This window comes from Pygocentrus nattereri, chromosome 14 (genome assembly GCF_015220715.1).
Source record: "Pygocentrus nattereri isolate fPygNat1 chromosome 14, fPygNat1.pri, whole genome shotgun sequence".
Lineage (NCBI taxonomy): Eukaryota > Metazoa > Chordata > Actinopteri > Characiformes > Serrasalmidae > Pygocentrus > Pygocentrus nattereri.
The window spans coordinates 9266876-9292159 of NC_051224.1; the positions used below are offsets into that span (position 1 = coordinate 9266876).

General features: G+C 38.2%; 1 protein-coding gene across 1 annotated transcript; it reads left to right on the forward strand.

The window, feature by feature from the left end:
- Positions 1-1779: 1779 nt before the first annotated feature.
- Positions 1780-24833, forward strand: tbl3 (transducin beta like 3). Its single transcript, XM_017684810.2, has 23 exons — positions 1780-1934; positions 2100-2151; positions 2678-2773; positions 2874-2921; positions 3687-3828; positions 3979-4063; positions 5125-5295; positions 6798-6873; positions 7014-7110; positions 9916-10127; positions 10668-10809; positions 10943-11001; positions 11811-11917; positions 12926-13061; positions 13285-13515; positions 13662-13732; positions 14722-14878; positions 15822-15880; positions 17166-17269; positions 18416-18487; positions 19682-19840; positions 21095-21188; positions 24139-24833. Exons 1-23 carry the CDS (start codon positions 1903-1905, stop codon positions 24494-24496), a joined length of 2760 nt encoding a protein of 919 aa, XP_017540299.2. The 5' UTR covers positions 1780-1902; the 3' UTR covers positions 24497-24833.
- Positions 24834-25284: the final 451 nt, after the last annotated feature.

Below are 25284 nucleotides of genomic sequence, written 5' to 3' on the forward strand. Positions count from 1 at the left end.
ATTAACCATGAACCACGTTGCTAATAACGGATTATAGTATTTGTATAAGAAAACTGGATTCCAGAAAATTAACTAAGGTCTCAGTTCACAGATATTGGCAGCATTTCGAACCTCACAAAGCTCAAATCTGAGCACTGAACACTGAACAGCTGAGCGCTTTCTCCGTCCTTATGTGTCGCCTCGGGCTGTTCGGTTCCACAAGTGTTGGAATCGACACTGATTCTGATTCAAAGCGACTTGAATCGGTAGAGTCGATTTGGTCAAATTAAAGAGTGCAACATTAATTATATTTGCTATTAGCAAGGACATTTGGAGAGCCAGTACAACCAGCCAGTAACTTAAAGTGGAACCACCGATTTTCTACGTAATTAAATGGTTAAGATATAAATGGAGTCATTCAGAGTGGTTTGGTGTGAAATGCTCCGTTCTAGAGAACCTTGGCGAGTCAGAATCGTTCACAGTGGTGGTGACAGACGTCTACCTCTAAAAGCTTCTTCACAGAATGTTATTACATGAAATGGGTGTGAATAATCAGACTGATACCTGAGGCATATTTTTTTATATGGAGCCCCGCTGGTGACATAATGCGTGGCCACGACTTAGTAAGGCATGGGACTGAGATTATTAAGTCGTCGTAAAGCATGGGGACGAGATCCTAACATGTGGCCACAACTGTGTTCTCATTCTCTCGCCTTACTAAGTCATGGCCACATATCAGAATCTCATTCCCACATGTTAATAAGGCATGGCTACACATTAAGTGATACTTTTTTTTTTTACTTTTTTAATCCTACCTCCTCATTTAACCCATCCGTGAAGTGAAACACCACATACACACTAGTGAATGCGCACACACTAGGGGGCATTCACTAGCACACTTGCCCAGAGTGGTGGGCAGCCCTATCCACGGCGCCAGGGAAGCAATTAGGGGTTAGGTGTCTTGCTCAAGGACACCTCAGTCATGGACTGTCAGTGCTGGGGATCGAACCGGCAACCTTCTGGTCACAGGGCCAGTTCCCTAACCTCCAGTCCACGACTGCCCCCTACTTTTTTTTTTTTTTTTTTTTTTTTTTTTTTTTTTTTTTTTTTTTTTAATCATACAGGATGTCACCATCAGGGCTCTGTAGTATTATGATAGGTTTGTGATGAAGTTTGGCTTAAATGTACTTTATTCCATTTATTTGAATCCATTTATGACAGAGTGGTTCATGCAGGTTGTAAAGCAAACTAATACACTGACCGTCGTTAGCGTTACATATAAAAATAAAATATAAAAGCTCAAAAGGCATGTGTAGGTTCACTGGTGGTAAATAAAATGGCAGTATTTGTGTTGTAGACATGTCTGGTTCCTATCACCACCACTGTAAAGAAAAAAGCACTGTAGGTTTCTTTACAATGAACCATTTCACAATAAACCACGGAATGACTCGCATGTCACGTAGATTCGGTGCAGTTCCCCTTTAACTGACTAGCCGGGGCTAAACTATACCCGATTCTCTTCTTTTCCCTTCATTTATTTTACAAATATTATACATTTTGCTCCGTTTTTTTTAGCCTAAAGTGAAAACCAGCCGGACAGTCTGTGTGAATACACCTGGAAGGGTGTGTTTTTGTGCACACAACGAGCGAAAGCGGAACGTCTCACTCTCGGCGCGCACGGAGCGCCTCTGTGTGAAGTCGAGTCCGCAGCTTCGGAGTCGACTCTCGCTTGTTTGGAGTAGAAGATTCGATTCATTTTCCGATTGACTCGCCGATCTAGTGACGTCATATTTATGCGGCGCCCGCTTGAACACATGTACGTGCATGAGGAGAAAGTGTTCGAATGATTAGGAATATTAGGATTTTATTTCCATTGTAGAGAAGATCATCAGCGGAAAGGTTGGAAGAGGACTTAAGGCTGGCATGGCTGGCAACACCCTGCGGTTCAAAACGAAGTAAGGCAACCTGTTTTCTCAGGCCGGTGGCAGATATTATAAGGTTCTGTAAGCCGAGCTGCAGACATGCTTCAGTTTCTGGAGAACTAGATAATAAATGCTCGCAGATCCAGATTAGACTGTGATGGAAACGTTTAGACACTAATCTTCATTTTATGCTTTTAGCTATGCTGTCTCGAGTAAAATCGAGCCCTTCTACAAGGGAGGGAAAGTACAGGTAAGTTCTGCTTCACTTATATAAATAAAACTTAAAGTTTTTTTTTTTATTTAAGTATTATTATTATTATGTTTGTCAGTGTACAGACACAAGGCAAACATTGCATACAGAAATGTGAAAGACAGTAAAACAAAAGTTAGGAGGGTAAATAAATAAACAGGATCAAATTTAAAGCATCTTAATGAGGGTCTTCATCAATTAACAAAGAAATCAAGTTTTCAGAGTGTTCACGTCCACAACAAATGAACATCCCTCTTAAATCTATTTAGTCCAGGTATTGCCTGAGTACATCAACACTTATGTATAAGGTATTTGCATAACACAATCAAAATATTGACTAAGATTCAGTATTTTTCTCCTCCAGGAGTAGGGTAACCTTCACAGACATTCCCTTAACCAGGCGTAGCTCAATATTTTTAGACCTAAGCCAGTTTTAAAAGGATGTGCAGTGTGTTTGTACCTTTTCACACTGCAAGAAAAGATGTTCCTCAGTTTTTTTCTCACCTATGCTTTCGTTATCCTGAAGATAAGTCGTGATGAAAAGTACATCTTCTGCACCTGTGGACCACGAGTCAACGTGTTGCAAATTTCTGATGGCAAAATTGTTCACAGTATTGAGCAGGTAAGTGTGTTCAGTTTGGTTAAATAAGGAGCGATGTTTCTGCATGTTCTTATCTATTGGTCTGCATGGCTTGCTGTTCATAATGTCTTTCTATGTGTAGGATGACCAAGAGGATATCACCTCGTTTTCCCTCAGTCCTGATGATGAGGTATTTCTAGCTTGCATCTGTTGTCAACATATATATACAAAGACAAACATATTTTTATGTACAGTTTCTGATAACAGCACAATCCCTCTAAACTGGAACTTTAAGGCCACTTTCATCTCTTATTAATATACCTCTTGGGTGTTCTCATTCTAAGCAGACAGCGTACAGATCTGAAGAGGGTCTAGTGCATCTCTGTTTACTCAGACTACTATTAGAGGTGGTCAGGGATACGTGTGACCACGTAACATTTGATGGGGATGTTAAAGTGGAATTCTACCAAGTTTTCTAAACTTCTGCCTGATTAAATCATTGAAGATGTAAACAAAGTCGTCCAGAGTGGTTTGATGTGAAATGCACCATTCTAAAGTAATTCACTACGTTAAAATAATTCACAGTGGTAGTGATAGGAACCAGACGTCTGAAGTGTTTAATATCTATGAAACCTCCCTCACAGGAAGATATATCATGAATTGGGTATGAATATCCTGCCTGATGTTTGAGACACTGTTCTTTGATAGGCTGCACCTAGATGCCTAGTTTTGATCACTGATGGCGGTCTCCATGAAAGATGGCAAAGAGAACCAGGGGCATATCAGCACAATTTTAAATTTTGATATTTTGCTTTTTTTTTCCCAGATTCTTTGATACTGTGTTGAAATCTTTGCACCTTTAAACATTTTTAAAATGTTACTTGGTAAAGTTTTAATAGTTCTGGTCACTCAGTAGCAATGAAGTACTGGCCTTGAAATTTTGGTGTTTTTGCAGATTCTGGTCACTGCCAGCAGGGCTCTGCTGCTAAAGCAGTGGGACTGGAAGCAGGAGAAGTGCACACGCTCTTGGAGGGCCATTCACAATGTGCCTGTGGCCAGCATGACTTTCGACAGTACCTCTACTCTGCTAGCTACAGGTGGGACACCCAAGTATTCAAATGTCCAAATGCTGCTCATGAAAATTTGAAATGAACAGTCAACCTGATGTGATGAATGTGGTGTCCAGATATAAAACTTAATCAGGATTATTGCACTGTTGTGATCATTTCTCGGTCGTGTCTTTTTAGGGGGTTGTGATGGCACTATAAAGCTGTGGGATATAGTGAAACAGTACTGCACACACAATCTGAAAGGCTCGTCGGGTGTTGTCCAGTAAGTAGTAAAATATGAATTCTTTTGACTGAGACATGTTTTGACTTGCCCTAATGAGAATTTTTTTTAGTAGAAGTGATCTTCAGTCAGATTCCTGCATGTAGATTGGAGCAGCATGATTTATGTTAATCATTATTGGAGCTGTCACAGTTATTGTATACTTGTCTGATTGCAGTTATTTAAATAGACAGCAGGTCAATTAAATCGTAAACAAACTCATGTGAATTGAGCTCATTTTTATCACTTGGATAAAGACAAATGTATAGTCATCATGGTCTTACAGAAACAACGAAACTTGGGCAATAGTGCTTATTTTGTGTTGGAGTTATATCTCTTGTCAGTTGAGAGATACGTAGTATCGACAGCTAGGAAGTACGATAGATAATCGGCTAACTTATGTGTGTACTGCAAACAAAAATAAAATTACACTTTAAATCGCAATTTACCGTTCGCTAAAATGTCATGATCGAGACAGGCGTAAATGTTTTGGTGATATTGGGTTTTGCAATACTGCTCTGAGGAAAGCTGCAATATAAGTGTGTTACCTGTCTGTAAAGCACTTTGAGCTGCCACCAGCTATATAAATAAAATTATTATTATTATTATTATTATTAATTATTATAGTGACATGCAGAATATATGGCAAAAACAATACCTCTATTGCACCGTTTTCATGACGCTTGACTATTTGCATAAAAAACAAAACATGAGGATTTGCTAAATGCTGAATTATTGTCGGTATTGAATATAATCCACATAGATGTATAATCAACACACAGGTATGTATTTTTGCCACTCTGCAGTAGAACACAATCAAACTCAGTCTCATGTCTGCATCAGGCCAATGCGTTTTGAAGTGCTGCACAGTAAAAAGTGTTATAGCTGTGCGTTCATAACATTTAAAGGTAAATTGTGTTCAGTTGTGGCACAAATTAGGCTTTTTTTTAATGCAAATCAGAAAATAAAGCAACGTGAAATCATTGTAATAAAGGTTTTTCAGTTCTAAATAAGTGAAGCTCTAGATCTTGTGTGCTCAATTTCTGCATTTTTGCCTTGTTTAGTTTGGTTGAGTTCCATCCAGACATCAGCCTGCTGCAGCTTTTCTCCTCCTCTCTGGACTGTGCCATTCGCATTTGGGACCTGCGCACCAGCAAGTGCATCTGTGTGCTGGAGAGCCACTACAGCGCTGTCACCTCCTTGGCCTTTTCCCCTGATGGCCACACTTTGATCAGGTATATGGCAGCTACAGCATGAACGTTTTGGGATAATGATCTTTGTGATCGGGAGAAAAGTGTAGTTGTGAATAAGAGTGAGAAGATATAGCCTTTATTTTTTAATCCAGTATGAATCTGCAATATCTGTAGATTTCACAGGTCTGGCCATAATAATTGTGCATTGAATGGCCTTCAATAATTGTTTAAACCTGGACCCTCCACAGTAATAGTAATATTGCTAATATACAGCTGTGTTAAGTGTTATTATTATTTAAATGTGTAATGCCTTTTATGTAATGCTCTGTGTGCATGAGCAAGGGCTATAACTCTTCAATCTGAGCTTTCTTTGGGAATTTGTGAAAAACAGTCAGGTCCTATCAGAGTGTGTCAGTCAAATCCCTAAACAAATACCAGTGGTGGACGAAGTACACAAATCATGCACTTGAGTTAAAGTAGAGCTGCCCAAGGTAAAATATTACTCCACTAAAAGTAGAAGTTCCTCCCTTTAGACCTCCACTTGAGTAAAAGTACAAAAGTATTTGCTTTCAAATGTACTTAAGTATCGAAAGTAAAAGTACTAAAAGATTAACTGTGGCCAAATGTTCTATTATTGCTTTTGTAACAAGACTGCTTCATTAACTAATTTTCGGTGAAAATGCTGTAGTTTCACTCTTGGTAAACCAGTCTTTTATAGAATGTCAGTAATTTGTCACTGATGTCTGTTAAAATTATCATAAGCACAAAACACTGAAGGCAAGCAGTTTCCATGAGGTAGAACTGAGTGGCTCTGAAATAACTGCTTGTTTGGAAAAAGTTTAAGTTTAATAAAAACTTGTTTTAAACTCAGGATCACAAATGAGTTTCCTTTACTATATTGCATCTGTAGGCCTCTGTTCATAAACATAAACTAGCCAAAACAAATTTCCTTTAAAATGAAATAGTGTTTGTATAAATTCAGAAAAAAAGACATGCCAGTCATGACTGCATATGTGTACATATTTCTATATTGTGGTCTATTTAGACAAAGTTAGGTTAGTTCCATCATTTTTGTTGGAATAGACACTCCCAAACCTTTATGCTGTTGCACTGACATTGAACCGTGTGCTTGTACAAGGTCTGCATGTCCCAACAGGTCAAAACAATCTCAAAACAAAGTGTGCTGTACCCTGATTGGTGTGCTTCCTTCATGCTCTCATTTTCATGTTACGTTTTTATACGCACATAAGACAAAAGGAACGACAGATTTTGCTTAATGTAGTGGAGTAAAAAGTAAGATATTTGACTTTGAAATTTCACAAAGTTTAAATATTTCAGTAAAGATACACAAAAACCTACTTAAGTAAGTAATGAATTACATTTACTTAGTTACTGTCCACCACTGACAAATACAGATTACATCACAGAACCTGCTTTGGTAAAACCATTCCAGCTAGAATTTCATTCATTGATGGACCTGTGGGTCCATCCCCTTTTTACCCTGCATGAATGTTTGAGCCAAGGCATGCTATGTTTGATTTCAGCTCTGGACGTGACAAAATCTGCACAGTATGGGACCTGGTACAGAGGAAAGAAAAGAGGACTGTGCCTGTCTATGAGGTGAGACTGCCTTCAGTGCTACTTCAGAATTCCACATGTTGAACCTAAGCTTCTGAGTGTGCTATAAATGAAAATCACATAAAAATGGAAATGGGAGAATTGTCATTTATAAGGGACATGTATGTGTTTTCTTTGTTAAGGCTGTGGAGGGAGTGGTAATTCTCTCTGCAAATGAGGACTACTCTCAGCTTGGGGTGAAAAGTAAAGACCTGCACTTTATCACTGCTGGCAGTAAAGGTAGGCACCGCAGCAGCCATTCTTCTAAAGCAAGCGTGTTGTTATATAGCACTTACCCACATAACGATGTTTAGTTCCCTGGCTTACATCAAATAGGTTAATATAGGATCTTTCCAGAGATAAAGGTCACTTTACAGAGCATCAGAAACCAGGCCAACAGTAAAACATGGGAATATCACAAAAGACAACAAAAAAAGGAACAACTTTCTTCCAAGGCCTTGATGCAGCAAATACACATGGCCTTTGCTTACAGGACCACACAGTCAAATAAATTGAACACAATAAATATCTGAAAAAGAGCACAGGTTTGATTGCCTTAAGTGACATACAAACTACTCTGCATTCAGTTAATGTAAGAAGCAGAGATTTGAGTGCAAATTGTGAATCGCTTTCAGTGCGTGAAATCAAGCACAAGCCTACTTGTACCTAATTTGCATATTATTTACATAAAATGGGCCCTAATACATGTAGATGTTTTTCTAGGGAAACAATAATAAGAGTATTCATGACAGTTTCATAGTGTTAAAATAACAACTGGAATGACTAAAATGTGACATTATGAAAATGTGTTTTAAGACATTAGGGTCATGTAATTACTTCCCTTAAATGGGGAATATTGGGAATTGTTGCCAGGAATATATGAGTAGTTGGTGAGTGGTGGATATTGACAGTCTTACGAAATGGTCTATCATGTGTACATATATATATACAGTGGGTTGCAAAAGTATTCAGCCCCCTTGAACTTTTCAACCTTTTGCCACATTTCAGGCTTCAAACATAAAGATATGAAATTGACATTTTTTGTGAAGAGTCAACAACAAGTGGGACACAATCGTGAAGTGGAACGAAATTTGTTGGATATTTTAAACTTTTTTTAGAAATAAAAAACTGAAAAGTGGGGCGTGCAATATTATTCAGCCCCCTTGCTTTAATACTTTGTAGCGCCACCTTTTGCTGTGATTACAGCTGCAAGTGGCTTGGGGTACGTCTCTGTCAGTCTTGCACATCGAGAGACTGAAATTTTTGCCCATTCTTCCTTGCAAAACAGCTCGAGTTCAGTGAAGTTGGATGGAGAGCGTTTGTGAACAGCAGTTTTCAGCTCTTTCCACAGATTCTCGATTGGATTCAGGTCTGGACTTTGACTTGGCCATTCTAACACCTGAATACGTTTATTTGTGAACCATTCCATTGTAGATGTTGCTTTATGTTTTGGATCATTGTCTTGTTGGAAGATAAATCTCCGTCCCAGTCTCAGGTCTTTTGCAGACTCCAACAGGTTTTCTTCCAGAATGGTCCTGTATTTGGCTCCATCCATCTTCCCATCAATATTAACCATCTTCCCTGTCCCTGCTGAAGAAAAGCAGGCCCAAACCATGATGCTGCCACCACCATGTTTGACAGTGGGGATGGTGTGTTCAGGGTGATGAGCTGTATTGCTTTTACGCCAAACATAAGTTCGATTTTGGTTTCATCTGACCAGAGCACCTTCTTCCACATGTTTGGTGTGTCAGGTGGCTTGTGGCAAACATTAAATGAGACTTTTTATGGATATCTTTGAGAAATGGCTTTTTCTTGCCACTCTTCCATAAAGCCCAGATTTGTGCAGTGTACCACTGATCGTTGTCCTATGGACAAAGTCTCCCACCTCAGCTGTAGATCTCTGCAGTTCATCCAGAGTGATCATGGGCCTCTTGGCTGCATCTATGATCAGTCTTCTCCTTGTTTGAGCTGAAAGTTTAGAGGGACGGCCGGGTCTTGGTAGATTTGCAGTGGTCTGATGCTCCTTCCATTTCAATATGATCGCTTGCACAGTGCTCCTTGAGATGTTTAAAGCTTGGGAAATCTTTTTCTATCCAAATCCGGCTTTAAACCTCTCCACAACAGTATCTCGGACCTGCCTGGTGTGTTCCTTGGTCTTCATGATGCTCTCTGCGCTTTAAACAGAACTCTGAGACTATCACAGAGCAGGTGCATTTATACGGAGACTTGATTACACACAGGTGGATTCTATTTATCATCATCAGTCATTTAGGTCAACATTGGATCATTCAGAGATCCTCACTGAACTTCTGGATTGAGTTTGCTGCACTGAAAGTAAAGGGGCCGAATAATATTGCACGCCCCACTTTTCAGTTTTTTATTTCTAAAAAAAAGTTTAAAATATCCAATAAATTTCGTTCCACTTCACAATTGTGTCCCACTTGTTGTTGATTCTTCACAAAAAATTACAATTTCATATCTTTATGTTTGAAGCCTGAAATGTGGCAAAAGGTTGAAAAGTTCAAGGGGGCTGAATACTTTTGCAACCCACTGTATATATATATATATATATATATATATATATATATATATATATATATATATATATATATATATATATATATATATATATATATATATATAAGTGTGTGTGTGTGTGTGTGTGTGTGTGTATGTGGTTAGCTTGAATGCAAAAACAACAGTGTTGCAAGACTTTCATTCACAGTTACAAGCGAGTGAGAGTTTGTCAAAGACCGATTAGCCTGATTTACTGTTGGGTGGAACCTGAAATTGGGTGAATTGTGTGAGTTGGTTGTTCAAAAATCCTTAGTGATGTATGCTAAATGTCTTTTACAAGGCTACATAAAGATTGTAAAAAGTATTTCTACAGGGAATAACACATGGGGTATGAGAGAATACTGTTATTGACATGGTCAGTTCCTTTTGGAGTGTTTTGTCAGTGATTAAAAGCTTCTGTTTTTGTTTAATCTATGAAGTATCTTCTCATGTGATTGCACTAACTCATGGGTTTGTTGTCCTCTGTAGGTGTGCTCCGGGTGTGGGAGTCGAGCACAGCACGCTGTGTGTTCACACAAACACTGCCCAGTGCTCCAGTGTCCAGCCCGGAGCAGACTGATGGAGACCCGCTCAGCCTGGTCTACTGCCTGCCCCTGCCTCTGTCCAACCGTCTGGCTACCATCACTGCTGAACACAACATTCTGCTGTACCAACTGCCCTTGCTGAGTGTGCAGCAGCAGGTTAGGACTTCTCTCATACTGCCCCGTCCCATGCAGTTTGAGAGCTCAGTTGCACAGATTTGGTATGCCATTAATCAGGAATGTGAATTATAGTTCTTATGAAGTGATTCAGTACATCATCGAAGGTCAGATTTCACCTCAGTTTGATTATTTAGGTGCAATTTGGGGTTGTTAATGAAGATACTCTAAATACACAAATATAACTGGAGAACCTACTTAACCAGTTGTGAAATTCAGACATTTTTTACGTTTAAAAATTTAAGTTCAAAACAACGAGGGAACATTTGTCCATGATATGGGCCGTTCACAAAAGAGTGTATGCTTTATTCAATTACATAATAGTGGATTATAACCATTTCTAACTTGTCGCCACTTAAATACCCAAAATTCTCGGTTGAGGTTTTTGCAGAGAAAAAAATAATATATAAGTGAATGAACATCAGGTTCTAATGGCAATGTAATAGAGTAGAGACAGAATCTGATTTTAGCTGGAGAGTCATGATGAAGATGTGTGATGCTTATGTCTTTATTTATGTTAAGTTTGTGGGCTACAGTGATGACATCCTGGATGTGAGGTTCCTGGGGAAAGAGGACACTCATATTGTAGTGGCCACTAACAGCTCACAGCTCAAGGTGTTCGAGCTGGCCACCAGCAGCTGTCAAATTCTGTATGGGCACACAGGTAAATAACAGCCACTAGGTGGCAGCACTACTATAAGCTATGGATCTGTGTACCTAGGTGTAAGGTACTGAGATGCAAGTACAGTTGCAGTTGAGACAAATTCTAAAGGCTTTTTTTTGTGTGTGTTTTGTAGACACTGTCTTGTCTCTAGATGTGTTCAGAAAACTTTCCATGTTTGCAAGCTGTGCCAAGGTAAGATGGTATTGTGTGAATGAAAAACTAAACAAGACTGTTGGAAATGCAGTTGCATTAGATTAAAAAATGTTGACCATCTTTAAATGAAATACCATGAATGCTTGTTTATTAAACATTTTAAAGGCAGCACATTATGTGCAAACACATGCTGTAAAGAGGGATTCAGAAAATGGCTTCCTTACAAACTCTGAAGTTCTGAAGCCAGAGTAGACTCGGTGTGATGAACCAGTTATTAATCTCAGCATTACTAAACTCAGTTTAGGGATGATTGAACTGAACAACCTCCTCTCTAGTGGGCAGCTTCATGAGTGATCAGCTTAGCTTAGTCTGTATCAGACTTGTGTGTGTTTTTGTCAAGGTGCATGCATTCCATTAAGTGAAAATCTCCGGGCTGCCTTCTTTATATTCACATGTCTAAGATGTTGTTGGGATATTGTGAGTGTGCAGGGGGTGAGATCGGCTACAGGTCATGCCAAAATCTGCATTTAACAGACAAATATAACTTATAGACACAAACACTGGCAAAAAGTCTTTACAGTTAAAGCAGTCATGCTAATGGTCTGTTTTTTTCTAATGTATTCTGGGGTTTTTTCCCTGTTATTGTAGAGTAATACAATAACCTTTCTTTTGTGTACTGATCATGTAGTGGTGTTACAGGTATTCCGGTACTGCTCATCCCTGGTCACACCAATAGACAGCAATGAGATTAAACTGACGACGTCAGTTCTGTAGTAAATGTTTATTTATGTAACTGTATTGGAAGATGGTTCCTCTCAGAATATGCAAGTGTAATGTGTTTTGTGCAGGATAAGTCTCTTCGAGTGTGGAGGATGGACCCCGAGACTGGTCATGTACACTGTGTGGCTCAGGGACATGGCCACTCCAATGCCGTGGGCTCCATTTCCTGTTCCAGGTGAGACGCAACAGCTAAAGCTGGGGAAACTATGTATTAAAATTTTAAAACAGATTTTGAAAATGGCACATGAGGACTCTTGTTTCGTCATGAGGTCACATCTGAGTCCATATATTATAAACATTATAAAGTCTCTCATTTGCAAATAGCACTGTTGTAATCCTGGAAATACTGCCTGAACCACTCGCTGAGTTATGTTGCTGAGCATCTGACACTACATGCCCAAAAGCGAAACTATATTACATTGTTTTCACAGGTGTCAGGTGGAAAACTTGCCAAAATGAAAAGTGGAAGATCAATCAAGCCTAGATAAAGTTCTACACTGTAAACCAGTGCATGAGGATTTGCATTTTAAAGACAAAATGATCTTTTTTTTTTTTTGTGAGAATTAAATATAATCCACATTGAAATATAATCGATACACAGTATATTACTTTCCACCATACAGTACTTCAAAAAACTTCAATCAATTAAATCAATCTTCCACTTTTCATTTTGGCAAATTTTCCACCTGACACTGTTTAGTGCAATGTTGGGTGAATTGTGCTTCACTGTGCTCACTGTTATGATTCCATTTCAGTGAGGCATATACTTTGAAGTATTGCATAGTGGAAACATTATAGCTGTTGATTACATTTCAAGCTGAACTGTGTTCAGTTTTGGTGTGAATTTAACTTTTGTATTTTATGTGTACTCGTGTACTATTTTATAATATGTTGTAGTAATCGGTAAAATATTAACATTGCATGGTGATGATTCAGTTGTAGAACTTGAGGATCTAATAAAACCGGCTTGTCTATTAGTTTTCCCGTATCTCAGAAGTTAACAGGCAGCAGCGCTGCACAGTTTTCACTGTCAACCAACCTGTGCAAACTCTGTAAAGACCTGTTAAATAGCTGATTAGTGGAATCAGAGATTCCGGGAAAACTGGCCTACGCAATCCTGTGGCTTTCCATGAGTTCTGATAAGCAGTCCTGAGGTGACACTTCTCTCTTACATCCTTTTAAGGTTAAAGAAGGCCTTCCTGGCATCAGGCAGTCAGGACTGCACTATTAAAGTATGGGATCTTCCTGATGATCTTCCTGCTGTGGGCGAAGAACCAGCCCAGCTTGTTACACGGATCACTGAGAAAGCCCACGACAAGGTCAGTCATTCTCATAAGCAGTCTTTTTGATATGACTCAATGGGATTCCAGAGACCTCGTTAGGCCCATTCGGGTTTTGCTTTCAGGAAGATGCAAAAAGGAAATGGTTTCAGGTGTCATTTCCTTCAGAGCAAGGTGTATTGAAAGAATGAATATTTTGTTTGCTCTTTATTCATTCACGTTAATCCTTCCTTTCTTACAACCCCCACCCTTTTTTCTTCAGGATGTGAACAGCGTTGCCATCTCACCCAATGATAAAGTCCTGGCATCTGGCTCTCAGGATCGCACAGCTAAGCTGTGGTCCCTGACAGATATGAGTCTGCTTGGAGTTTTCCGGGGACACCGCCGAGGCATCTGGTGTGTCCAGTTCTCCCCTGTGGACCAAGTCTTGGCCACTGCCTCTGCTGATGGCTCAGTCAAGCTGTGGGGCTTACACGACTTCAGTTGCCTAAAGGTACTTCACATAGAGGAAACATGTGAAGAATAAATAAGAAAGCAGTTGCTGAAAAGTAAAAAAAAGTGTATGAGGTATATTTGTAGCTTTTTAACATTAACTGTGTAATGGTAAATTTTTTTTCTTTTCTTTTCATCCTTCTCCAGACCTTTGAAGGACATGATGCATCCGTGCTAAAGATCATTTTTGTCAGTCGAGGAACGCAGCTAGTTTCTGGGTAGGCCACACCCTTCCTCTTATTTTATCTTACAGTGGAACACTGTATCCTGGGTAGTTGAGTGTTAAGAGCTATATAAAGATTCCTTATCTCACTTCCATTGTAGTGTTCAACAAGTGATTTCCGTTACTGTTTATATCTCGCATCTGTGCTTATTTTTAACATATCTACTTGTATCATGAAGCTTTTAGAGAAGTGTGCCAGTTCTATTATTGGTGGCAAACAAAAGCTCTCTTGATGTAAATGTGCGTGTGTTTGAAGGAAGCCACCCTCTGAAATTCTGAAGCTTTTACATCCATAAATCTTCTTATTTATTAACTACTTGGAAAGCAATACAAACTGACTGAGTTACTCTCAAGTTATAGATACATTTCTGTGCAGCATGGTCACTGTGGTGTACACCCAACTAGGGGGCAGGAAGTGGCACTGTTCAGGGCATAAAGCACCAATTACAAGGAGTAGTTGTGCATGACCACAAAGTGCATGATTATATGCATCTAAGGATTTATGCACATAGATTTTATACATATATATAAAAATATATGCTGTGCGTCTGTATGAGATAATTGTATATATGTGCACACTTGATGGGGTGTTCTTGGAGATGTGATGAGTAGCCAATACTGAGAGTCAACTATTGTTAGCAATCAATTTACATAATGTTGTTATTCAAATGAAAGACTAACAGATCCAATGCTGAAATGACATTTGACTATTAAGTCAACAAGAATTAACAAACAAGTGCAAGATCTACATTGATTAAAGCAGTTCACTACCGTTATAATCTTCTGACAAGCTAAGTTACCAAAGTAACTTTTGCTCCTGGTTGTGTGGTCACCTGTCTAGGAGTGAGGGGTTCTGGGCATTTAAGAGACTAAGCAGCTAGCTGAAGTTTAATAATCAGCATTGATATATTGAATATTTATTTATTTTTTTCCACAATCTTTCTTTCTCTTTCTATCTCCCTCTATCTTGCTGTCTGTCTCTAGTGGATCTGATGGCCTGGTGAAGCTGTGGACTATTAAGACCAATGAGTGCGTTAAAACCTTTGATGCTCACCAGGATAAAGTGTGGGCTCTTCATGGCAGCAGCAAAGATGATCTGATGGTAACTGGATCTGCTGACTCCAACATCGCGATCTGGAAGGTCAGTCTGTTTAGTGGCGTCCTACTCTAATGGTTGAACAAAAACGAGTAAGGCACTTTTGCTTCAGTGACCAATAGGGCTGCACAGTGTGTTGTTTCTTTATTTTTATTGAGACATCTGACATTTCAGGACTGATATCATAGACAGATGCAAATGTCTCTGTCCACTTACTGACTGGCCAGTCTAAACATGTTTTAAGGTACTGCAAAGCATAATGTAACTGCACTATGTTTTGTCCATATTGTGCAGCCCTAGCCAAAATATTTAACTGCTGCCTTTCTTAACTGGCTTTTGTCCACCATTTCCATTGCTAGAGTGGTCCGTAACTCCATTGAGAATAGTTCTAGTTTTTCTTTTTCATTTTTTATATATATTGAAACATTTATTGGGGGGGGAAATGTGACTTTTTCCTCCAGCGCTAATCATCAGTGATGTGTCCTGTGTAGAGAGTCCTCCATTTAATGATTAAAAAAGGAAATAGTGCTTTCACATGTTCAGGTGTATTAAGGGTTGATGGTTTAAAGGTGTCCTATACCAATTTCAAGCAAATGTACATTTCATAAACATGGTACCTGGATTACTTAGTACACAGTTCTATCCTAATTGCTGTTCTTAACCTCATGGCTCCATTATAAAACAACAGAAGAAAACATCAGACCACACCAAACTTTTCTTGGATCATCAAATATATTTTGGGAAACGTAAAAAATTGCTCTATTTTTAGCCAAATCATTGCTCTGAAGAAATGCTACATTGCGCTAAAACTTAATTCTACTTGTTCAAATCAAGGCCCAACTAGCTATTCATTACTTTTTGCAGTTACTTGTCTTTGCAGAGCAGGGTGGTCCAGATCTCAATACATAGTGTGGAAAAGGATGACCCTGAAGCCTTTACAGATTCATTCATTCTTTTTCTTTCTGTTTTTTTCTTTATCTTCTTCCAGGACATCTCAGAGGAGGAGCTAGTAGAGTTGCAGGCGAAGCAGGAGGACCAGATCTTAAAGTAGGTTTGCTCTACATATTGTCACTGTCCAAAGGAAAACATTTGTCTCCAAAATAGGATCTTTACAGAAAGCAAAAACTTTCTTTACTTTTAATGTAAATTAAGAGTTAAGAGATTTTATTCCAAACAGTTTTGGTATGTGTGTGTGTGTGTGTGTGTGTGTGTCTATCTATATATATATATATATATAATTTTATTTATTTATTTATTTATTTATTTTTTTGTGTGGTGGGCGGTATGCTGACAGCAACGATATACTCATATTTCTTACCCTGTTAACATATTTCCATAAGATTTCATGTCCTAAATTGTCAACAATGCTTGCTTATCTCTCAGCATTACACCAGGTTTATTTTAAGTGCCTGTCTGGATGCCCAAAAGCGTCGCAATGTTAGGTGCATCTTAAGAGTTGGACTGGTCAAAGTCATTCTTGTTTTACTGTAATAACAGTCTGATGGGTTCATCTGTGAAACCAAGCCATACACTTTTACTGGGCTGGGATTGGGTGTTAAGTATTTCACAACGATACAATGCATTTACAGAACTGAACAATACTGAAGAACAAATGCCAACAATAATTTTGCCCTATTTTGGTAAAAGCGCAAGTGGCACAAACATGTTCTTAGAAGACAGATATATTTGAACACATACAACGTGTCCAGTGTAGCACACCTTTCTTCTTTTGTGGTTGTCTGTTTTAGAAATATCACAGGATTGTTTTAAAAGGACAGTAGAAACCACAAATGAAGAAAGGAAAGGCATACTGTCTGATATCACAAAGATTTTTACAGCATAAAATCTTACTTTAATTACTGTACATATATGTTCACAGTCCCTATGTTGGGGAAAAATGAATATGCCTGTTACTATTGTAAAAATTTAGCTGACAATTGCCATATAAATAATTGTAATTATCTGCAGTTGTCTTTGTTGCCCACTGTATGCAACTATTACTGTACAAGCCTAAAGTGGTCAAATTAGTTGATTAGCCTTTATCTACAGGTGGTTGCCCAGCCATAGAGAAATTGTTATAGCACAAGTCAGAAGTTGTGTGTCCCAGTACATGTTTTTTCTGCATTTATTGCAGTCCAGCAGAGGAAAAGGTACCCATTTTGTTTTACATAAAGATATGATCTTAAGAAATCTGCAAAATCTCATTTAAAGCTCATATAACTTAGTTTTGAGGGTAAAAACTGGAGCAACTCCTTTACCTTCATGCCTTGTACTTGTTCTAAATGCCTAGTGCAATTAGCATGGCTCTGAATGATATAACTCCTCATTTCAGGAAGCAGGAGTTGTCCAATCTGCTTCATGAGAAGAAATACCTGAAGGCTCTGGGTATCGCCATCTCTCTGGACCAGCCTCACACTGTCCTCAAAGTAATCAAAGGTACTGGCATCAGCACATCAAACTACTAATTCAGACTGACAAACTGCCAAAGAGTATCCGTTTGACAGATGCCGGAACTGGGCTTCTTTTAGTGCTGTTGGCATTTTTGGAAGTTTTCTGCAGTAGACAGTGACCAGCCAAACAGGTCAAGCAACCAACTTGAATCTCATTCCGAGTAGGTTATGCTTTCCCCAGAAGAAGAGTGGAGTGGAAGTGTAATGTCAAAAACGAATTTAGGGTGTGCATTGCCTGAGGAAAGGAAACCTCATAGCTTTGTCACAGATTTCAGTGCTCAATTACAGAGTATACATTTTTTCCATATTCTTTGTTGCTCATTTCATCTATTAAAAAAGGCAAGAAAGTTTTCTAGAAAGTTTTTATATAAGAAGTAACAGCCTGAGCTGGTGTGTGGTGGAAGCTTGCTTTAGCAGTATTGTGAGACTTTTTGGATGTTCACTATAATTGATGATCTTAATTTGTCTGTGTTGGATTTTTGTGGTTCACCCAGTCTGACTAATCTGTTAGTCATGGATCATTTTTTCAATGATGTTTGTCTTTTCAAGTTTCCTTTTACAAGCAATATCACCAAAGGTTCAGGAAACGTTTCCTTTAAGGCTGGCTGTTGAAATGAAATACTTTTGGTGATTGGCTTTCTAAACTGATAGACAATTACTCTTTTCCTGATGACTGGTCGACATAAAGGGGGATTCATCATTCATTTTCTGTCTGTTGACACCTTAACAATGATCCTATTGACAGTGAGTCATAGCCAGATACAATGAAATGAAATACAGTGTGAAGTACAGTGAAGTTTCTTCTGTCACAAGTGGAAAGAGAAACGTCTGGAAAGTTTGGCCTGAAGTTTTGTGTTGACAATGATCTTTTCAGTATGAAAAATACTTTACCTGAGCAGGAAATAAGTTCTGTTGTGAATTGTATATTTTAAATGGGCAGTTCACAGATTACATGTCTCCTCATAATTATGATTTTCACATTTTTAAATAGTGAGCTTATTTCTGCTCACTAATGCAGTTTAGTACATCTGCTGTATTTCAGATTGAGAAGTATAATGTAGTTTTAATGTCAGGGACACCGAGCCTGTGAAATGATGATGCTGATGGTGGTCTTTAATCACTCCCTTGGCAGAAATCCGGCAGGATGAGGAGGGTCCGCAACAGCTGGAGAAGACTCTGCTTAGGCTCCGGCAGGACCAGAAAGGTGAGCTTTAGGCATCAGCAACTGTGTTCAAATTTCTAATATTACACTGGCTAAGTTCGGATGAAAGAAAGGATGAGTTAAAAGACAAGAGACAAGAAAGACAGAAAAAAAAGAGCAAAATTACAACTGGAAAGGAAAAAGGAAAGAAGCTAAATGAAGAAACAACTATAGTAATGGGAAAAAATAAACATATAGAAAAATATAAAAATAAAGAAAAGAAAAACGAGAAAAAAGATAGAAAAGGGAAAATAGTGCAAAGAAATAAATAAAAGATGACATGGAGTTCCAAATTGAAAGAAAAAAAAGAATAAATAGAAAAAACAAAATGAAGAAATATATAGAAACAGAAGAAAAAATAAAGAAAAGTTAGGAAAAATTGAAAAGTTGTAAGGGAAAAGATAGAAAAGGAAGACGCAGTAAGAAAAGAGGAAAGAAATACAAAATAGAAAGAAAAGAAAGGGGAATGGAAAAAACAAACAGAAAAATAAAACAAATGCAAAATAGAAAGAAAAAGAATAATAAATTGAAGAAACCATCTGGGTTTCATCTGGGATTCTCTGCTCTCCCAACTGCTGCCGCGACCCTGTCTGGACTAGCGGTCAACGATGATGGATGGATGGATGGAAATTGAAGAAACCAGAAAGAAAAATATAAAAGAGAGACAAGTGAAAAAAAAGAAATAAAAGACGCTACATGAAGAAAGAAACGACAGAAGAGGGGATGAAAGAGAAAGATGAGGAAAAGAAGAAAAAGGGAAAGGTTAAAGGAGGGTAAAATAAAGAAAGTGAATATTTATGTATAATTAAAATTGATGTAGTCCTGATTTAAAAGAAATGTGACAGTTATGTGTGTGAGTTGTAGCAGGTGAGCTAGCAGGCTGATGTTGATATTTAACTCCAAAAATAATTAGATTATTAGATTATTGCAGGTCAGTACCTCCGATGGCGATAGATTGTTTCACTGTACAGTCTAATGGGCCTGAGGTAGGGATGACCCCCCGCAGCGCTCTCTGACTAAATCTAGAAAAATTTCTTTGATTTTGTTTTTTGAATATCTAGAGACAAAACAACTTTCAGTCACTGTATTAACGCAAGATAGTTTGTACGTTGTAGGAATTGCAGTAATAGGAGCTTTAGTACGAGGTATATAAGCCTAGCCTAATATGGATGTGTTGGGTTTTTTTCATGTGTGTAGAGTCTGTGTTGCGATACTGTGCTGTGTGGAACACAAATGCTCGAAGCTGTCTGGATGCTCAAGCAGTGCTGCAGGTCCTGCTGACCCACCTGAGCCCTGATGATCTACTCCAGTTTCAGGGAGCGCGTACTCATCTGGAGGGCCTCATCCCTTACACTGGTCAGTGTGTGTTTTATATATGTATGGATGGGTGTCCATTTATGATCATGCATTGGTCTGCACTTCAACACTGTCCTGGTCTGGGCAGTTTTTTGTTTTTTTTTGTTTGTTTTTCTTTTTCTTTTTCTTTTCTATAATTTACAGCAGGGGTGGTTTTAAAGGGTCCATATTTTGGAAAATGGTTTCTCACTTTTTTAAACAAAAAAGTTTGATGCAGTTTGTAAACATAGCTGAAATTATGCTAGTTCAAAAAAGTGCTCATTTACATATCAGTCTTAAAATAACAGTAATATAAACAGCCTGTTAATTCCTAAGGAATAAAGAGAGGTTGGGAATGGTCATGTAAAAATGAATTATACATAAAGCCTTGTTTCGACTTAAGTGGTTTTGCGTCATAAACATAAACGCAAACTTCGTAACCCGAGGACCCCCTGTATATAAATCTCCACTGTGTTATTTTCAACTTTTATTCTTCCTAGTGGTATTGTAGATACTACACACTTATAATGGTTTTGATTAGTTAACTGCAAATAAATAATATTTCAGGTCATTTAATGGTTATTCTCAAATTTACAGGCATTAATTTAATCATACGGATACCAACCATGGAACTGGTGAATAACAAAACTGCTGGTGAAATTTGTTTGCGTTCATTTTACAGTCAGATTTGACTGAATGCCTTTTTGTCATTTACCATTTTTTGCGTAACTTGAAAACTCCAGTTACTGTTTGCACGGTGTTAGAATTTCATGAACTGACTGATGGAAAAGGTCCATAATTTGCATCACAATTACATCAACATCTGTTACAAGTTAATAACGTTTTTTCATTGCCCTGTAAAGTTCCATTTTGGAGGTTTTAATCTGACAGCAACATTGCCAACATGTATTGTAATAATAAAATTACTAATATAATTTCTGACCTAATTCTGCATGCATATGCAACCGGCACATTTGCAGCTCTGTGCTCTTAAGTTAATAAAAGCAATGAATTGTGCTTCATCTGCTTTTCTTTTGAATCTGGAAAAAAAAAAGTATCACTATTTTTGTAGCCAGGTGTAACCCATGGTGAATCCCTGTAATGTACAGCAAACAAACTGCTACTAGTTCCTTAAGTAGGCTCTGATAAACCACTTAAGCGTGTAGTATAGATGGTAATGCATAATGCTGGATCTTGAAAACAGTGATTTTTATGCCTTTAGAGGAACAGCATTACTAACTGATGCTGACAGATTGTTCTGACTTTGCCTTGCAGAGAGACACGTGCAGAGGATCACCCGTCTGCTCCAATCCTCAATGTTCTTGGATTACATGTGGCAGAAAATGCGAGTCACTGGAGCCAAAGACAGGTAACCTTTTCAAGTTTTAAGTTTTTCAAGAAAGTTTTTAACCCCTAAAATGTTGCCGATTGCCTATGTCCTTTGACTGACTCCATTATGCTGGCTACATTATGTAAGTGGCAAGAACTGTTTGATGGATCTGATTCTTCTGGCAGTGATTTTTCTAGGATTTACTGGTGTAGACCAAACTATTTCCTTTTGAATTCATTGAATTAGAATGACTATTAATGAATATAACCTTGATAGTTTTGTTGGTCAAACTGTGAGCAATATTGGAGCTCAAAATTCATATTGCAGGCTCTAGGCAGAGAATCTGTCATGCCACGAATTAGATTAAGACTTGTTCTTCAGTTCCTAAACCTGAATGGCAGTAACGCAGATTTTCCACATGTTAACCCAACGTGACTTATGAGGTATTGAGAGAAATCTGAAAACATTATGTACAGATCAGGGTTTACCAGTATGTGACGGGTAAAATTAAAACAGGACACAGTGTCTAGTAAAGCTTTTAACCCATATAAAATCCTGTGGCAGTGCATCTCTCCGCTGTCATCTGTATGTGTCTGTGAAAAGCACATTAAAAAAAACGTAATACATTTTCAAGTGTAGTTGTTTTATTAAAGCCAATATCTAGGCTAGGCTGTAGTGAAAGCCAGAGCAAGTTAGCTTGTGTCCTCATTCAAACAGGTAATAACTGTGATCAGATTTATTTTTTAAAAAACTTTGATTATTTACATCATAGTGTTTTGAGGGTTAACTATAAATTGGATTGGCATAATAGATTTTTTTACTTTCACCACAGTGTTTATCTCTCAAGCCAATCCCTGTTTTATCAACATGGAGCACCATGCTAGACATAGCTTTGTTTGAAGCAGAGATTAAAAGACTGACATTCCGGATGTCAACTAAAGGCCACCGAGGAGTCTAAAGTGCTTCTGCACGTAGACTTCATTCCACTGCGTAAGAGAGGTTTAATTTTCAAGGACGCATGAACGCCGTTTTCTTCAACAGGGGTTAAACATTGGTTCACGTTGCTGCTTCAGACAGCTTTTGTGTGGGAACAATGAAGCTTTGTGGTTGCAGTATCATGTACTAGACACAACCTGTTTAACCAAGTGCCAGGTTGAATAAATTACTTTTGTGGTCTTGTTTTTTTTTATATTATTTGTAATATAACAATCCCATGTATTATTTAAAAAAATTCTCACTTCTAATTTTTACTTTTTTTTTGCTCAAATTCGATCTTTGACAGTACTCATTTCTAAGTAATCCGTAGGTGACCCATATCTGTCATCAGTGTGACACACCTGTACTTAAAAGGACGTGAAGACATTTTATCCTTTTCCATCACGTTTTATGGATGATGGCAGTGATATGCACATGCCAAGTGAAGTGTGACGTTTTAAGAATAAGTAAATAAATAAAAATCTTTCCAGTCTTTCCAGTTGTACGCTGTTAGAAATAAAGGTTCTGTGCAGATAATTTTTTTTTGTTGTTGTTTTGTTCATCAAGGTCCAAACAATGTAAATGTTCCCTCAAAAGTACAACAGTTGTTATAAGGTCCGGTTATGTTTTTCCCAGTGGCAAAGTATGTATTTCTACCTTTTCATAAACCTGATGTTTTAAAACAGAACAATAACCAAAAAAAAGCCTGGAGACGAGACAGGGTTTGTGGAGTCAGTACAACTTCACAAATATAATGTCAGTGGACTATGGTACAGTTATGTTCCCTAACTAAAGGTACTGAGATGTACCCTTGAGGGTACCACCCTAATGACAAGCAGGGAACTATCCCAGTGACTGTTGCATGCCATTATCTCTAACCATGTAGAAAATGGCATGAGTTGGGCATTACTTAGATCTGTATAGAATAAATGTATAATGATTTCTGTACAGTTTTGCAAACAATCTAAAAAATGAATGTTTGTTTAGATTTTGAAAAATTTAATCTGAGGGGCTCTCATTTGCCATCTGTCGTGGAAACCACGGTGAACAAAACTAGGCATCTGGGTGCATCCTGTCAGAGTACAGTTAAACTAAAGGTGACTGGGCTTTAAAGACACCCCACAATGGACGTGCCGCATTGTGCAGTGTCCAGAAATTCAAAACCTCGGTACACACCAGAGCCGATATTCATCCACCTGCAAATGTTCCGTTTCTTAACCCACCACATTGTGCCCCTCAGCATTTTGCTATTCCTGGTTTAAAGTAAAGGCTTATTGTGTCCATGGAAAGCTATAATAAAAAGCAGGGTTTTAAAATTTAAACCGAGAAAGGCTGTTAGTCTTTTAGACAGTTACATACTTTTATTGCTGAGCAGGTAGAAAATGGCATGAGCTGGGCATTACTTGAATCTGTGTAGAATAAAGGTGTAATGATTTCAATACAGTGTTCAATAAAGTTGAAAAAAATAATGTTCAGATATATTAAAATTTAAATCTGATAAAACCACTGTCACTGGTAGGATGCACTCAGATGCCTAGCTTTGATCAGAGGACAGTTGGACAAAAAACGGGCATGCCGCATTGTACAGTGTCCAGAAATTGAAAACCTTAATGAAGGTACCCACCAGAGCTGATATTCATCGTCCACACGCAAATGTTCAGTTTCTCAGCGCTTGTGCCACTCAGCATTGTGCCATTCCTGATTTAAAGTAAAAGCACATAGGGACCACAGGGAGCCATAGTAGATAGTGTGGCTTGAAATTTAAACAGAGAAAGGCAGTTGGTCTCTTAAATAAACAGACAAATGGTAAAGGTAAGTTGCCTCGGCTAACATTAGTAGCTTATTCCTTTTTATTCTTCATCTTTTAGCTTGAAAACAGCCAGTTTGTGATGAGGTATTAAACTGACACTAAATATGATAAATGTCGTTGAATGATATATTTTTAATGAGTAGACTGTAAAAAACTCTTAGTATTAATTAACAGATAATTAATATTGTGCTTTGTCTTCTGCAGTGGGGAGCTACAAGGGGAAGAGATGGACGCCAGTCCTCAGGGCATATTTATATTAGACAAGCAGTCTGAGCAGGCGAACACTACCCATGCAGCCCAACAGCAGGAAGAAGAAAAAGATGATGATGATGATGATGATGATGAAAACAAAGCACCAGACAGTGATGAAGAAGAGGAAGAGGAGAGCATCAGTACCTCCAAAAGTGCAAATAGGCAGGCGGGGAAAGCGGTAGGGACAAACGGGGTTGAAAACAGGGGCCGCATTTCCAGTGAAGAGAGCTCAGACGAGGAAGATGTCATGGAAATTTCTACCTCCAAGTCTACCGTCCCCACCCCCTGCGTAATGACCGATGCCAGGTGATTGACATGTTTATCAGCAGGTCATGGAAAAGGGCTTTGCGGCCTTGTATGCAGTGCCGTGCGGCTGTGACTCAGAACATCCAGGAACCTCAGTGGACAGCTTGAGTTGAACAGTGGTGGAGTTTCCATCAATTATTCATAACATCTTAACATCTTAATGGTTGCTTTGTCCTGTTTCAGGGAGATGGACATTATTTGTACCTGACCAAAAAAAACGTCGTCTACATTTTATATCTAGTTCCAAAATGAAAGTAATCTTCTGACTAGTGTCATTTTTGTTTCATTTTCATTGTGACTACTCCAAAAGATTGAAAATAAACTCTACTTTGTGAAGTATAGCTTTGTTGTTTTCTAAATTTTTCTTGAAAATTGTTGCAGGTATGAGACATTTTTCGACATCCTTCTTCAGTCAGTTATAAGAAGCAAAAACAAGTATATTACAAAATATAAGTATAAACACACAAGAGGCAGCTGATAATTGTATAATCACTGTTGTTTAGATGTTTACTTTTTAATACCAGGTTTAAATGGGTTCAGATACCTGACGTACAGTGGCCCTAAAACGTGTTTGGACCTGTGTGTTTTAGATCGTCATTGCTTGAGCAAGTACAAAACACCTTTGCTTTGTTCACGATCTCATCGTTCAACGCTGTTGTAAGAATAACAGCTCTAGGCTGTCTAGACAGTTTCCATTTCGGATACTCTCCAGGATTTCTTTAATTGAGTTTGATGTTGTGCTAAAAAGTGTTTTTCTAAAATGATTGTTTTGTAGAATAATTTAGAAGCACT